The sequence below is a fragment of the Colletes gigas genome, unplaced genomic scaffold (assembly GCF_013123115.1).
Source record: "Colletes gigas isolate AHSC1104 unplaced genomic scaffold, ASM1312311v1 Colletes_gigas_Sc00013, whole genome shotgun sequence".
Taxonomy (NCBI): domain Eukaryota; kingdom Metazoa; phylum Arthropoda; class Insecta; order Hymenoptera; family Colletidae; genus Colletes; species Colletes gigas.
In genome coordinates this window covers 6938550-6953144 of record NW_025106642.1, presented here as the reverse complement: position 1 = coordinate 6953144, position 14595 = coordinate 6938550, and the positions used below count along the sequence as shown (strand labels likewise).

General features: G+C 38.0%; 2 protein-coding genes across 3 annotated transcripts; both read left to right on the top strand.

The window, feature by feature from the left end:
• Positions 1–3150: 3150 nt before the first annotated feature.
• LOC122399505 (CCR4-NOT transcription complex subunit 7) lies at positions 3151–6951 on the top strand. The gene is made up of 7 exons (XM_043400222.1): positions 3151–3294; positions 3697–3791; positions 4653–4838; positions 5110–5269; positions 5359–5635; positions 5725–5865; positions 5930–6951. Exons 2-7 carry the CDS (start codon positions 3776–3778, stop codon positions 6056–6058), a joined length of 909 nt encoding a protein of 302 aa, XP_043256157.1. The 5' UTR covers positions 3151–3294; positions 3697–3775; the 3' UTR covers positions 6059–6951.
• A 422-nt stretch (positions 6952–7373) lies between these two features.
• Positions 7374–14552, top strand: LOC122399504 (protein mesh). 2 transcript variants are annotated; one of them, XM_043400220.1, is made up of 16 exons: positions 7374–7776; positions 8172–8413; positions 8543–8730; positions 8816–9131; positions 9447–9615; positions 9681–9941; positions 10014–10204; positions 10278–10423; positions 10499–10780; positions 10845–11314; positions 11385–11659; positions 11722–11996; positions 12074–12228; positions 12294–12476; positions 14122–14272; positions 14360–14552. In XM_043400220.1, the coding sequence occupies exons 1-16, from the start codon at positions 7374–7376 to the stop codon at positions 14445–14447; spliced, it is 3795 nt and encodes a 1264-aa protein (XP_043256155.1). In that variant the 3' UTR covers positions 14448–14552. The 2 variants fall into 2 exon arrangements, with proteins under 2 accessions (XP_043256155.1, XP_043256154.1); XM_043400219.1 differs by lacking the exons at positions 14122–14272; positions 14360–14552 and adding an exon at positions 12735–13649.
• Positions 14553–14595: the final 43 nt, after the last annotated feature.

Sequence of the window (14595 nt, the reverse complement as noted above, 5' to 3'; positions counted from 1 at the left end):
TAAATTATTATTCAAAATATTCAATTATCTCTGGTCGATTCTGTCGTCAAAGTAAATTTTTTAAAAGATGAAACTAACATGCATGTTCCTTTGAGTTGAGAAACGACCAGTCGCGAAACGCCTTCTTGCACGTGAAATACATCATATGATGTATTAATCGATGAAACGAATATTTAATAATTATGTTAATGTTGTAAGATATTCTACTGGACCATATGATTGATATAATGCTTTCGCATTATATTAATTCGTATTCTACTCAATTATATAATTTATATGAAGTTGTGTAACATTTATTGGTAACATTAAAAAACGCGAGTGCAAGAAGACCCTAGCCTGCACTAAAAAAATATAACTCATGGGTATTTTTCATACCCGCGGTCACTTAACTCGTCAAAAATACCAAGTATACAACTGGTCACCCGTGTTGATTCGGATCTTTCATCCTACAACATGGTTGGGGACCAGAGGAACACAAATAGCATGCGACTTACGAATGATGAACTTGTGCCTCTGGGATGACTGCATAATGATGCTGCTGCTACCCAGTGGAAGTCATCAAAGCCTCCTGCATGGTCCTGCTATAAAGAATAAGAAAGCAATTATAATCTATTGTTAAAATTATAGAGATTTTTAATTAACAAATTTCAAAGTATAAATTTATACTTACGTTGTTCGCTCGTGGTCCACCGCCCGATACCCCCCCGGGTACTGTTGCTGGTTCCCAGGATCATGTTCAGAAACTGTAAGAAAACAATTAGAATATATTGTCAAAACTGTAGAGATTTTTAATTAAAAATTCCAAAGTATAAATTTATACTTACATTGTTTGCTCGTGGAGCATCGCCTAATAATCCTCTTCGGTGATGCACTGACTCTAATTCCGGTAACGAGGAATTTAAATTTCAAATTGAAAAAATAATTGATTTGATTGGAAAGTATTAAATTAAATTACCGCGACCGAAGATTCAAATCGGCGAACAAATGATTCTATTATCGCGATTCAGAAAACAGAAAGAGCCACGATGCTCTGTAAATAATTTAATACTGCGTAAGAAACACTGCTTCTATTCTCGCGTTTGCCTAACATCGTGAACGATAACGTACTCGGGGTCACTTTGCCCCGAGAAACAAACTTGTTGCTACGCACAATAACTGAATCTACCGGCCGCATTGCGCGCGGCCAACAAATTTCCTGGAAAGAAAAGAGCTGAAAAGAAAGGGACAGGAGACAAGAAATACAACAAGCACATCTGTGCTTTGCCTATCGATTTTTGTTTTTCTTCTAACTAGAGTCCTCAACGAAAATACTGCTTTACTTAGTACTGCTGTATACATAGTTTGTCCCGTACAAGATCAATGCCACGAAGGCGAAATATTCTCAATCAATGAGAATTTCAACGACAAAATATTATCTACGGAAATAATTATTCAATTTATAAATATTATATCACCAAATTTCACAATTAGAGTTGTAAGCATGATTATATTTACTTTATCGCATGTTAGAATATCCCGTAAATTTTATAAATATTCCGAAATTTGCAAGAATTAAAGTTCGCTAGTTATTTATGCTTGAATAGCATATTCCAACTCCGCAGTTACTACGTTTTTGAAACTTGTATCGAAATATGTATGCAAATTGCAATTACAACAATTCATAAAGAAATATAAACGATCAATTAAATAAATAACAGTCGGAGATATTTAATCGCGGTCAGAATACAGTCTAATATAAACTATTCCAATTTATCGTTAATATCTACCGACGCCATTTCTATATACTTCGATATGTATCGAAGTAGATAAAAAGTTTGTTAACGATTTTAATATTTATCTTAACAATGACCGATTACAAAATTAAGATCATGCTCGCAACGAATGATTGAATAATGAAATAAAAATATATTAATATTAATATGGGTGTTAATTTTTGTTGTAATTGTTTAAACGTTACCAATATTCCCTCCAAAATATGTCGACTCGTCTGCCATCTGTTATGGTGTACTTTACGCGCCAATAAAACATCCCATGGCGTCGAATTTCAATCAGAGACTGCAACAGAAATGAAATACAAATTAAATCATAATTAAACAATGATTGATTATAATGAGGAAATAGCAAAAGGTTAGAAATACGTACTTCGTTGATCGCGAAACGTCGACACGTCTTCAGAGGTTTCAATAAGTCTTATTATTTCTTAATTTCGAATTCCAATAAGAGACTGTAACAGAAACGAAATAACGATGCATTAAAGTACACAAACGATTATTATAATTAAGTAATGGTTAAATCGAGACTGTATTAACAGGTTAGAAATACGCACCTCGGTCGCGGAACGCCGATACGTCTCGACACGTCTTGCTATGTTTATTTACAAAGGACGAATGATGGCTGTCCGCTGTGCTCGGCAACGCTCGCGAATTAGGCGGCGGGGTAGGGGAAGCTCCGATGTCTCGCGAAGCTTGTATTACGAACCCGAGGGATGCCTTGGATAGAAACCGCGGATAGACTGATTTTAGCAAATTATTTACAACTTTAATTAGTCAAGGAAACGCGAATAATTCGTACTTTTCAACTCGTATGCATTTACGCGCAACTAGTCTGCTGCCTATCACACTAATTCAGTGAGTTTCTCAACTGACCGCCATCCATGAGAAGAGGCCGCTAAAATCAGCTCCGAATTTTCAAGTCGGTATGACAGTCAGATTCGGCCACGAAAGTCCATAAGGTGAAAAGTCTACTTGCATTCCTCGTCTGTGACCTAATAAATGACGACACTGTACCATCAGTCGTCGCGCCGGTAATTCAACGACGGGGAAAGGGGTTTCGCCCGGCCTTCAGAGGCACGGTTAATCCCTGTCTCACGAATAACTTTGTTAATATCGTGAGGTCGAGGTCACTCTAGGTACAAATCGTAATTGTAAAAGAAATACAATAAAGATTTCAGGCTAACATTTATTTTCTTATTTTTACATCGTCTGTGGCACCATGATGCACATACTCGAATGGTAATCATGAAAGATTATGATTCTCGCGCCCTCTACGATTCGCTGTCGCTGCTTTGCGAACGAACATCTTGGCAACGCCACGGACACGAAGAAATTCACTCTAGCGATTTTGGCGCCCTAACTTCAGGTATTATGTAGAGGGAATTGCTGCTTTGAGTTTGGAAACTCGTTTAACCTGTTCGTACTGTGACAGAAGATTTAAAGGCGCGATAAGTATTTTATAAATCTTCATTTCGTATAGTTCATAATAAATCATCGTGCGGCAAAACGAGCACACAAAGAGGTACATTGCGATATTCGCTTCTTTCATATTCACTCCAACAAATCGTTTTTGTTTATCTCAAACACATAACCTATTTTTCAATAGAATGTTTATTTAGAAAATAACGCTCAACGAAATGACTACTTATTGTTCGATTCCTCATTCCTATTATGTTCTACGCTAATGTTACATTTTCTATTTTTTATTTATTGTGTATTCGTTGTGACATGCGATACTTGTTTGTACGGACGCCTAACCTTTAAATTGTAATGTTTATTTGGAACCATTTCAATTCAAATTCCTTCATTGTTCTTTGATTTAATAGGCGTGTAATATGTATATATTGTGCTTTCATAGTTGTATGTGTATATTGTGCAATGAAAATTATCTGATTAGTGATAACATTTATGTATATATCTACAGTGATATGAAGAAGGTAAAGCTGTGACGGTGGGAATCAAACATAAAAATAGCCCCGGTGACGACAGGAATATCTAACCTTATGCCCTCAGCTACCGGTACGTATTAAATGCCCTGTAAATTTAAACAATAATTCCCGTATGTACAAGAGGATTATTTTGCATATAAGTTTTGTATTATGTTAAGTTTATGAGTTATGTCAACGGAGGTCATAAGGAAGTGCATTAGATGACACCTTGACAAACTTTGGACTCCACACTTATTTATTTGAGCCAAATAATGATCGATTGTATAACGAATACCAAAGGTGAAACACGAATATATGACCTCTAAATAATGAATGTGGCACATACATATTGCAGGAACCATGAAGCAAAATATATAAAGTACTTTGGATTTGCATGGATGAAATTACAACAAACATCTTTCCAGAAGAAACGCGTAATTGAAGTCCTCTTTGAAAGTAGTAGAATCATAGTAGAACATGCAATGAAGTTCCAAGAAGATGATTACTATCAATGTATTTTACATCCAATAAAATAAGATGTTTCAAATGATAAATAAAAACAACAAATTGTATTGTATGCTAAATAAACTCAATTTGTAAAACACAATAACAAAACCCAATATCACTTTTCAAAATATTGTTACTAAATCTGCCATCACCGAAAATACTATATTCTTTCACAAAATGGTTTAAGCAACTCCAAGGGCATTCTTTTTACAATATCTATGATTATATGGTTGATATGTACCCATTCTCCTTATTCAACAACTAATGTTCCCTTAATGTTTTCTTAATAAATGTTATCAACTAGAAATGATCTCTACATTATATAGAAAAATAAAAAAATAATAGGGCACTGAAAAATAATACAATATGACAATGAATTAAAAATAATTTCTGGTGGGTATCGTCCGTTACATCGCGTTAAATAAAACTTTTTAAAAATTTTCAGGAGGAAATAACCCTATAGGGCAGCAGAAGGGTGGGGCGACTATGCCCAGTAATGAAGAATGCGGGATACGAGATGTATGGGGTCACAATTTGGAAGAAGAATTTCGGACAATTCGGCAAGTTGTACAGCAATATCAGTACATCGCGATGGATACTGAGTTTCCTGGAGTAGTAGCTAGGCCTATTGGTAAGGCATAATTATTAAGAATGGGACACTCGAAACCTCGAAACTCAAAGTTTTTAGTTTTCGAAAACTTTGAAACTATTTTTTTGATTTGAAACTCTCAAAACTCGGGTAAATAGTAAGTTCTATAAAGAACGTACAACATTCGAGAGTTTCGAGTTTCGAGATCTCACAGAGTTTCGGATTAGAGTTTCGCGTAGCTAAAAATCAAATTTTGACTTAACACTGATAAAGATATTAGTTTGATAAAGTAAAGTACCATTCATCGTTACAGGTGAATTTAGGACTAGCGCCGATTATCAGTATCAGTTATTACGATGTAATGTAGATCTTTTGCGAATAATTCAACTTGGTCTTACATTTCTCGATGAATCGGGAAATACACCTGGCGGTAGTTATACGACGTGGCAATTTAATTTCAAATTTAACCTACAGTAAGTTTTAAACACGCAATAAACATTTCATCGATATTATATAATAGTCTGAGACGTAGTGGTGATGTATCGTGTAATTTGCAATCCAGGGAAGACATGTATGCACAGGACAGTATAGATATGCTCCAAAACAGTGGTATACAATTCAAAAAACACGAAGAAGAAGGTATCGACCCGTTAGATTTTGCTGAACTTTTGATGACATCGGGAATCGTTCTTGTTGACGATATAAAATGGCTGTCGTTTCATTCCGGCTACGACTTCGGTTACTTGCTAAAGCTTCTTACCGATCAAAATTTACCACAGGAAGAAAGTGAATTTTTTGAACTTCTTAGGATATATTTTCCAACAATATACGATGTAAAAGTAAGTTCTGCAAGAGCAGTAACCTGAGATAGGTGTTTGTTTAAATAACAACTGTATTCTAATCGTAATATACAATTTTCTGTACACAGTACTTAATGAAATCTTGCAAAAATTTGAAAGGAGGCCTACAAGAAGTAGCAGAACAATTGGAAATTCAAAGAGTTGGACCGCAACATCAAGCCGGATCTGATTCGTTACTTACGGGAATGGTTTTCTTTAAAATGCGAGAGGTAAATATTGGAGCAATAATCGATATACTGTCACGAACGGAACAACGAATATATTTTATTTCAGATGTTTTTCGAAGACAACATTGATGATGCGAAATATTGTGGACATTTGTACGGTTTGGGAACATCGTTTGTCGTGAACGGTTCAGGAGGATATCTAGACAGTAATGGAGATAACTCTTCGTCTTCGTAATGTTAAAACTATCGCATCTCAGCCGGAACAGATTATTTCATTACAAATAAAATGTTATAAATAATGTTTCACTTAATGATCAAGCGTATAGTTCATATCCACGATGTCACATTCAAATCACTGCTGTAGATCACAAACATCACTGATTGAAAAAAAAAAAAATGAAACTATAGGAACATTTTTTCATATTCGTGCATTTTTTGTATCCTCGAATTTGAGTCTTTCGTAGGTTTCTTCTGTGATACGTGCAATCGATCGAGAATATTTACAATACTGTGCAACATAAAAGTATGTAATATAGTTTCTTTACAAACGTTTACGACAATATTGGTATACAAGCTATTTCAGTACAAAGTGAAAAAAAAAGAAGAAAATAAATCTACTTTTAAGATTTTTCGAAAAATCTAAATATCGGGATGGAAGATTGGAAAATGAAAAGAAAAAAATTTAAAGTGAAGCATATGCAAAACTGCATAGCTTAAGTACATCTATCAGTGTTCATATGTACATTTATCATACGATGCATTTATAGATCAGTACATTTTAAGCCTGACAGATTTCTTATATTTAATGTTTTAATAAATATTTGTCAAAATCCCGTTTTGTGCAATGTAAGACCAAGTGAATGAGATATTAGCGCGTCGCAGCAAAAAAAGAAAAATGATCCTTCTATGTTTTCTCTCGAATGATTTCATTGTCTCTGTAAAAACATATATAGTCAGCGGAAAATCATTCCTTAAAATTACTTTCCACGCTGTGGTCCCTATACATACTACGTACATATGTTTTCTTATAATCCGCATTCTCTGCTAGATTAAAAGCAAAAAACAGTCTTCTGCCACGGTCTGAAGATGATCACGCAAAACACGTTTCTTTTGTAAATATCACGTCGTTCCAGAGATACAATAAACATCTTATCTAAACATAGAATAGTGTTCATTCGATACCATCCCCATCGTAACCATCCATATCATTCACATTCCATCGAACGTTGTCAAAATATTTTCATATCGTTATAATGTTACGATAATATTTCAAATATACATAAATGCAACATTGCAACAAAATTCTTACAATGTTCAGTGACGTATGAGCAATTTAAAGGGCATCCACACCCTTTCGAAAGTGGGACACCCGCTTTTCGCTCGTTTCATTCGTTTTTACGTTAGCTTATCCACCTGTAGTAAGAAGATAAACGCTCGTTATCGTCATATAACTGATATCAGTACCGTTATCAAAGTTCTATACCTGAAACCAAGCTCAGTTTCCTTGCTCATACTAGACAAATCGGTTCATTTACCTTGGCTAATTAAAAATGCGGAACCGGGTTCGTCTCGACCGCGTTTTCGAATTTTCAAAATCGATCGTCTTCGGTTGTGTTCTGTTTTTACTGGCGAGTCGGATATCGGCACAAGATGAAAACAAAACGTTCGAGAGTGTGTTTCGATTGAAAAACATCGAGTCCACGGAAAATAATGAGCCGTTTTATACGGAAAATAACGCGAATCCGTCGGCGTACGAATTTCTGGAAAGCCTGTCAGAGATGGACGACCTCAACAACGGTGAAAATCATGAGGATGAAGAAAAACCTGTCGAACCACCATCCGAAATCGATAATCCCACAGGATCGAAAATCGAACCGAAGGAGGAAATCACAATTTCTAAGGGTATAAACGGTAAAATGGCTGGAGGGAAAATTGCAAAGTTTGTGAGATACGGTGAGTGTTTCGATATCAATGGGCGTGACCGTTAAATTATCTATTTTTCTGTGCGGTGAGTCGTTTGAACGTTGTATGCTTCGAAATTAACATCTTGCAAATATTCTATTCCTGACCAAACGCGTGCACCTCTATTTTTTTCTTGTTAACATTACTTGAAAACAAGTTCGTGAAACGCCTAGCATTATTTGTGATATAGTCCACCTAATGGATCAGATCTTATCTGCTTTATCAGTTACTCATTCCAGCATGAATCGGAGATGAATCACTGGATTTGTGTCACCACGACTTTCGTAATGAGTACTATCTTCCCTTTCGCGCTTGATATCATCACTGAAAATATACCTTGAGAACTCCGTTTTTATTGCGTTTCATGAACTCGCATGTTTTTGTAGATTCGAATGAACCGGAAGCCGACAGATACGCGCCTCGATCCTCCGATTCGATTCAAAACTACATTATAACCGAAACCAGGTTAAAGGAAATACGATCGCAGTTTATGTATTGGTACTTCGACAAGGGTGGTGACGATGATTTAGGCGATTATCAAAAAGACATCCAATCATCGATGCCGCAAATACACAAAAGTTTCAACTTCCAGCTGCCATTCTTTGGATTTAGATTAAATTACACCAGAGTATGTCGTCATTCGAAACACTACTATTACATCTACTTCAAGCAGACCTGAGAAAAATCTATTCAAAATAATATTGCGCTCTTAATTCCCTACAACGGTACGTCAAAGTAATCGTACATCAATTTCTAGGTATCCATGAATGGTTTCTTAGAATTCAGCGACCCTCCGGTACATTACACTTACCCTCTCGTGTTTCCCATCAAAGATTGGCCGAAAAAGAACGATCCCAGTTTCATAGGAATATTCTTTAGTAAATGTCGCATAGGAGAAGTCAGAAGGGACGATATCGATCAGAGAACACCAGGAGTTTACTTCAGGTGCGTGAAAATTGCCAATTAACGTACCACGGATCAGCGATAGTTACTTTCAGTTTCACGACCCGCCACCCTAATGAAATTTCAGGCTCGAGAGAGATTTGCAAAGGAGAACTGATCAATTTGGCGTGGAAATGAGGGAGCGTTTGAAATGGGACGTCCGCGAAGCCATCATCGGTTCAGACTCCTTTGAGCCCAAGCATGCTGCTATAGTCACGTGGAAGAACATGTCGTTCGCCGGTGGTATCGACAATTCTCTTTACAAGACGAACACCTTTCAAATGGTTTTAGCCACAGACGAGGTGTTTTCTTACGCGATCTTCAACTACTTGAATATACAATGGACCAGTCACACGGAAGCTGGCGGGGATACTACGAACGGAGAAGGTGGTGTTCCAGCATTTGTAAGTAGAAAATTCGTCTTACTTAATACACGAAATGATTCCGACGCGACCAACGCTTTTCAGAAACGTTTGTAAGACATCGATAAAGATAAAACGATGGTCACTTTATCTTATCGGTAAAATAAAAATATGATCGCGACTGATATAATGTAATATACAGGTGTCCTTATATGATGACTTTGTAGGGCGGAAACATACCTTTTCGCAGAAATGCCACTGTCAGCTAAACATAATCATCTTTATGATCCCAGCTATAAAATTATGTAAACGTCCATGTATAATCTAGCGTTTGTCATCTACTATATTTGCGTTTAGATCGGTTTCAACGCTGGAAATGGTACACAAGCTTACGAATATAAACCGTATTCCCAAATGTCGACGATCCGCGACTTAACAGGAAGAGGATGGGCGAACGGTTTCCCAGGACGACATATTTTCAGGATAGACGAGAAGATCATGCTTGGAACTTGCAACAAGGATATTGGTAAGTTCGAGTAAAAAGTATTTTAAAAAAAAAAAACTGATTTCATGCGATTTTGTACGTTACAGCCGGAGCAAACTTGCCTCTTGTGTTCGCGCCGGAAAGCGGGAACATGTTGGGCGGTACCATTGTCAACATCACCGGTCCGTGTTTCAACGAGTCTGAAAAAATACGCTGCATGTTCGAGAGCGAGTGGGTGCTCGGTACAGTGATCGATAGAAATCGCGCGATCTGCGTTCAACCGTTCGTGAAGGCGCAGGGATACATCAGATTTGCGATCAGCATTGGCGAGAGCAAAACGTACGACTGGAAGGGGAAATATTTCATCGGTAAGGCGAAACCACCTTAAATGACTCTTACAAACTCGAATAAAAATCGTTGACCGTGTCTATGCATCGCAGAGACCCCGGCGACGGCGATCGAAAGGATCTTCGTTGATAATTCGATCCACGAGCGCCAACCGGCAGAGATAAAAATCACGTGGAACCAATACAATTTGACCAGCAACTTGAACGCGGGCATACAGATATCTTTGTGGGGATACCGCGAAACCAAAACAACACCAGACTTCCAGTACATCGCTACTTTGGAGGTTGGTTAGATGAAAATTTAGGCTTAGGTTTAGGAACAAAAACGTACTAACCCACAAACTTAATCAATTATAGTCCGCGTACACGAATCTCGGCTACTACATCATCAGACCGGCTAAATATCGCGATCAGAGCAATCTCTACCAGCTGGACATGAGCTTCGGATTTATCATGCTAAATTTGACGGAACCACAGCAGCACTCCGGCCTTAACATTACACCGTACGTAATCTACTCTCGCTTTCTACGCGAATATTGACGATGCAATGTAAACAATAACACGAGAAATCTATGTAGGAGTCTCTGGAGTAGGCCAGTCCCATTGGCGTGGTACTTTGGCCCGCAATGGGAACGAATGTACGGATCGAAATGGCCCCAACAACTTTGCGACAAATGGATCATGAACGATAGGTATTTGAAGAATTTCGCCGCGGAGATATCCCTGTGTCCGTGTTCGTTGAGGCACGCGTTGTACGATAAAGGACGGTTCCTTCCGGATTACGATTGCGACAAGGACTCGAATCTGGACTGTCTTTACAATCAACACGCGCATCACTGTGTGAGGACAGGCGCCCCGAAGTAAGTATTCATAGATATTCGATAGATTCGCTTTATTTATACATATTTTCGCTTTGGATCGCAGTATGGACGGCTCCGAACAACAATGTTGTTACGATAAGAACGGCTACCTGATGCTGACGTACGACCAGCAATGGGGTTCGAGGCCTCATCGATCGCACAACCTTGGATACTATCCTTGGGACGAGGCGAACAAAGTTCCGACCCTTTCGAACTGGTACCACGACATAATACCTTTCTACATGTGCTGCATGTGGCAAGAGGAGCACGCAGTCGGTTGCGAAACGTTCAGATACGAGAGACGGCCCAGTCAAGATTGCGTGGCTTATCAGTCCCCGGCCGTGGCGACGGTGTTCGGCGATCCCCACATAATCACGTTCGATAATTTACAATACACGTTCAACGGAAAAGGTGAATTCGTCCTGGTGCGCGTGAACAACGCGAAGGACAAACTCGACGTGCAAGGCAGGTTCGAGCAACTACCGAACAACATGTACGGCGAAGTGAGGGCCACGCAATTGACGTCCATAGCAGGTACCTGACGCGTTCGTGAAAACTTGATCGTTATCTTTAGAATCGATACGATGTTTGTCTAATTTTGCAGCCAGAGGAAACAACTCCATCCCCATAGAGGTCCGGGTGAGACCGAAACACGCCCAGTGGAGATACCGTCTGGACGTCTTCGCGGATAATCGTCGAGTGTACTTCGACAGACCGTCCCTCAAGTTCCAACACTTCCCCGGAGTGGTCGTTTACACACCGACGTACATTTTAAACCAGAGCGAAGTGATAATCATGTTCGACACGGGCGCAGGCGTGGAAGTGGTCGAGAACGAGGGTTTCATGACGGCCAGGGTCTATCTACCTTGGACCTACTTGGTACAATTTGAAATGCTCCCATTAGGGTAAACTAACCCGGTAACGTGTCCGATTTATTTTAGAACAAGACTACAGGACTTTTTGGTAAATGGAACATCGACATCATGGACGACTTGTTGACACCGGACGGTCAACAAGTGGCCTCGTCCAATCTGAATCACTTCGAAGCTGTGCACAAAGACTTTGCGTTAAAGTGGATGCTGGAAGACAAGGAGGACGATTTAAAAGGAGGGGCCCTGTTCACCAGAGAGTTCGGTAGAACCGCCAGTTACTATTCCAATAGAACATTTGAACCTGAATACCGAAAAACAGCCCAGGAAATATTGCCATCTAACAGGTGACTATTATTTTCCTTGAAATCGACCAACTCTGAATGATCTTTAGAATAATTTGAGTTATCCTGCTCTGCTATAGGTCGATCGATATACAGCGATCTTTGGATCTCTGCGGAGACTCGTATCAGTGCCAATACGACTATGCGATGTCTCTCAATCGGGATTTAGCTCATTTTACAAGAAACTATTACGACACGTACACGAAGATTAGATACACTAATTTAGACGACCCAGGTGAGTTACGGGGAAACTTGTGAAAAATGTTTGTCAAATCTACGATTGGATTTTACTCGTTTCAGTGATAACGTGCGGTGTATTGGAGACGCCACGTTTCGGCCGAAAGAGTAATTTCTTTTTCACGCCGGGCACGAGAGTGACCTTCGAGTGTAATCAAGATTTCACACTAATTGGCGATCAACGACGGATATGCACACCGCAGGGCCGCTGGGATGTGCCTGAGTACGGATACACGGAGTGTCTACGTGAGTATTTCAACAATATCTTTACTAGGCGAACATGATCGCTTTAGGTTCATACAAAGATTAGTATATAATCCTCTACATATTTTATCACTTTATCTTCCCATCATTCCCATTATATCGTAACCACTGAAAAATCATTTCGAATTCGCTACTCGCATTTCATGCATCGAGAAATTTAATTCACCGGGTGACGAATCACCACGTTTGTCGAAAACACGAAAAGGAAAATAAAAACTGTTTGGTGTTGCATAAATATAGGTCAGATCGAGTATGCTCAGCGTACAGCGTGGACGACAATGGGTATCATTTGCGCCGTTTTAATCCCAGTAACAGGATGTGTCGCGGCCGCCTTTCTTTACATAAGAAAGAATCAGTCGCAGGGAGGTTCGGTAAAGTCGTGGCGTTATTCTGTGCGCGAGTCTACCATTGACAATGAATCAACATTGTTGAAGCAAAACGTGCCATTAAAATCATACGTTAGAGCGGTTTCGCCCGTTAGCGACACTAGTACCCTACCGAGTAGCGCCAAAAAACGTCATAGCTATGATAAAGTCTATCGTACCAATGAACCCTTGCCAAATAAACCGGATGTCGATTTCGAGGACAAAGACTGGGATATCAAAGAACCCATTTCCCCGACAAATTCGGAACACAGTACGACAGAGTCTATTAGAAAAACTGGAAGTCCCACCAAAGAAAGCGACGTATAAGATTGTTTAGAAGATTGAGAATTTCTAAGAAATAATAAAAATGTAGAGACATTTTTAAATAACTCTCATGGGGTATTTGACCATTTCAAAAGTTCATCATTTACGCGTATAATTCTTGGAAGCGTCTCTTCCATGACAAATATTTGTAAATGTATTACCCTCTCTATATCTCTCTGTCTCTCTCTATCTGGGCGTAATTATACGCGTTTATATTTTCGGAATAATTCCGTGTCATATTGTACAAAATAAACATAATTAAATATCATTTACACAAAAGACAAATTCGCCCGATAGGTTACATGTAGATAAAATTTCATATCAAACGTTAATAACGTATCGTTTCTTTATCACGTATAAATTACATCTTCTGTGTTTGCTGTGGAATAGAAATGTCCTTGATTTTATAAAATTCTGTTCATCGTCTAATGTGCAGAATACGATAACCTTAAATTAGAAATGAGCTTCGTATTTTTATAAAGTGTGACGCATAATAAACTCCTAGCGCATTAAAAATGCAATAACAAAGTTTGTAAACTCAATAATATAGTTTAATGTAGAGTGACTGTATAAAACGCTTGCCAATTATTGTAAAAGCACAGTTTAATAAACTTTTTTTACACACTTCAATATTTTGGAAATTTCTATTCCACATGCATTTAATAAAACATTAGCCATACGTTCAGAGAATTAATTAGAATTGTTACAGTGGAATGGAAATTTCCACCAATGGTACTATTCTTATAATTTTCTGTTATCTTTGTCCTTTTTGCCTCTATCCTTTCCTTTTTAGTTACTCATGCATAGTTTAACCTTATCTTATATCTATACTAATTTACTTCTCAACATAATGATTGTTAATCCTTTCATCCAGTGACTACTAGGTGTACTTTTACTTCTAATTTAATTAATTGTATAAATTTCATTAAAAATCACAGGTCAACAGGAATATAGTTCACGCCAAGCAGGTGTTACAACTGGTATAGTACTCGGTTGCCTAATTCCAATTCTACTACTAATAGTTTTTGCTGCATTCAGACTTTTGAAACAACAAAGAAAACAGAGAGAAGAGGAGGAAGCACAGTCTAGGTAACACGCCTAATACAATTAAAAATGTCAATTTGATGAATTGCCTCGGTTATTACTTGAGTACTAATGCTTAAAACCTTTGTACAGGCAAAGAAGTGTAGAGCTACTGAAATTAAGGAACATTGAAAAAGATGAACCTGCTACATATTCAAGTAAAGCAACAGACATCAACTGAATAGTATTAAATATGATTTTTATAAAACCTTTTTTATAACCTGCCACATGTCATCATACATTATGTTACTATCATTTCTTCACTACAAGACAAAATCATATATATGAGAACATTATTTCTAATAGCTAATAACTTTGTTATTTTAGAT

Excerpts from the sequence above, each read along its gene's own strand:
- LOC122399504 (XM_043400219.1), top strand. The coding sequence starts at position 7,374 with ATGCGGAACCGGGTTCGTCTCGACCGCGTTTTCGAATTTTCAAAATCG. Across the intron at positions 10,781-10,844 it reads GTGAGGACAGGCGCCCCGAA|TATGGACGGCTCCGAACAAC; the intron begins GTAAGTATTCAT and ends TTTGGATCGCAG. Across the intron at positions 11,660-11,721 it reads ATCTACCTTGGACCTACTTG|AACAAGACTACAGGACTTTT; the intron begins GTACAATTTGAA and ends GATTTATTTTAG.
- LOC122399505 (XM_043400222.1), top strand. Across the intron at positions 5,636-5,724 it reads CAACAATATACGATGTAAAA|TACTTAATGAAATCTTGCAA; the intron begins GTAAGTTCTGCA and ends TTCTGTACACAG. Across the intron at positions 5,866-5,929 it reads TTTTCTTTAAAATGCGAGAG|ATGTTTTTCGAAGACAACAT; the intron begins GTAAATATTGGA and ends ATTTTATTTCAG.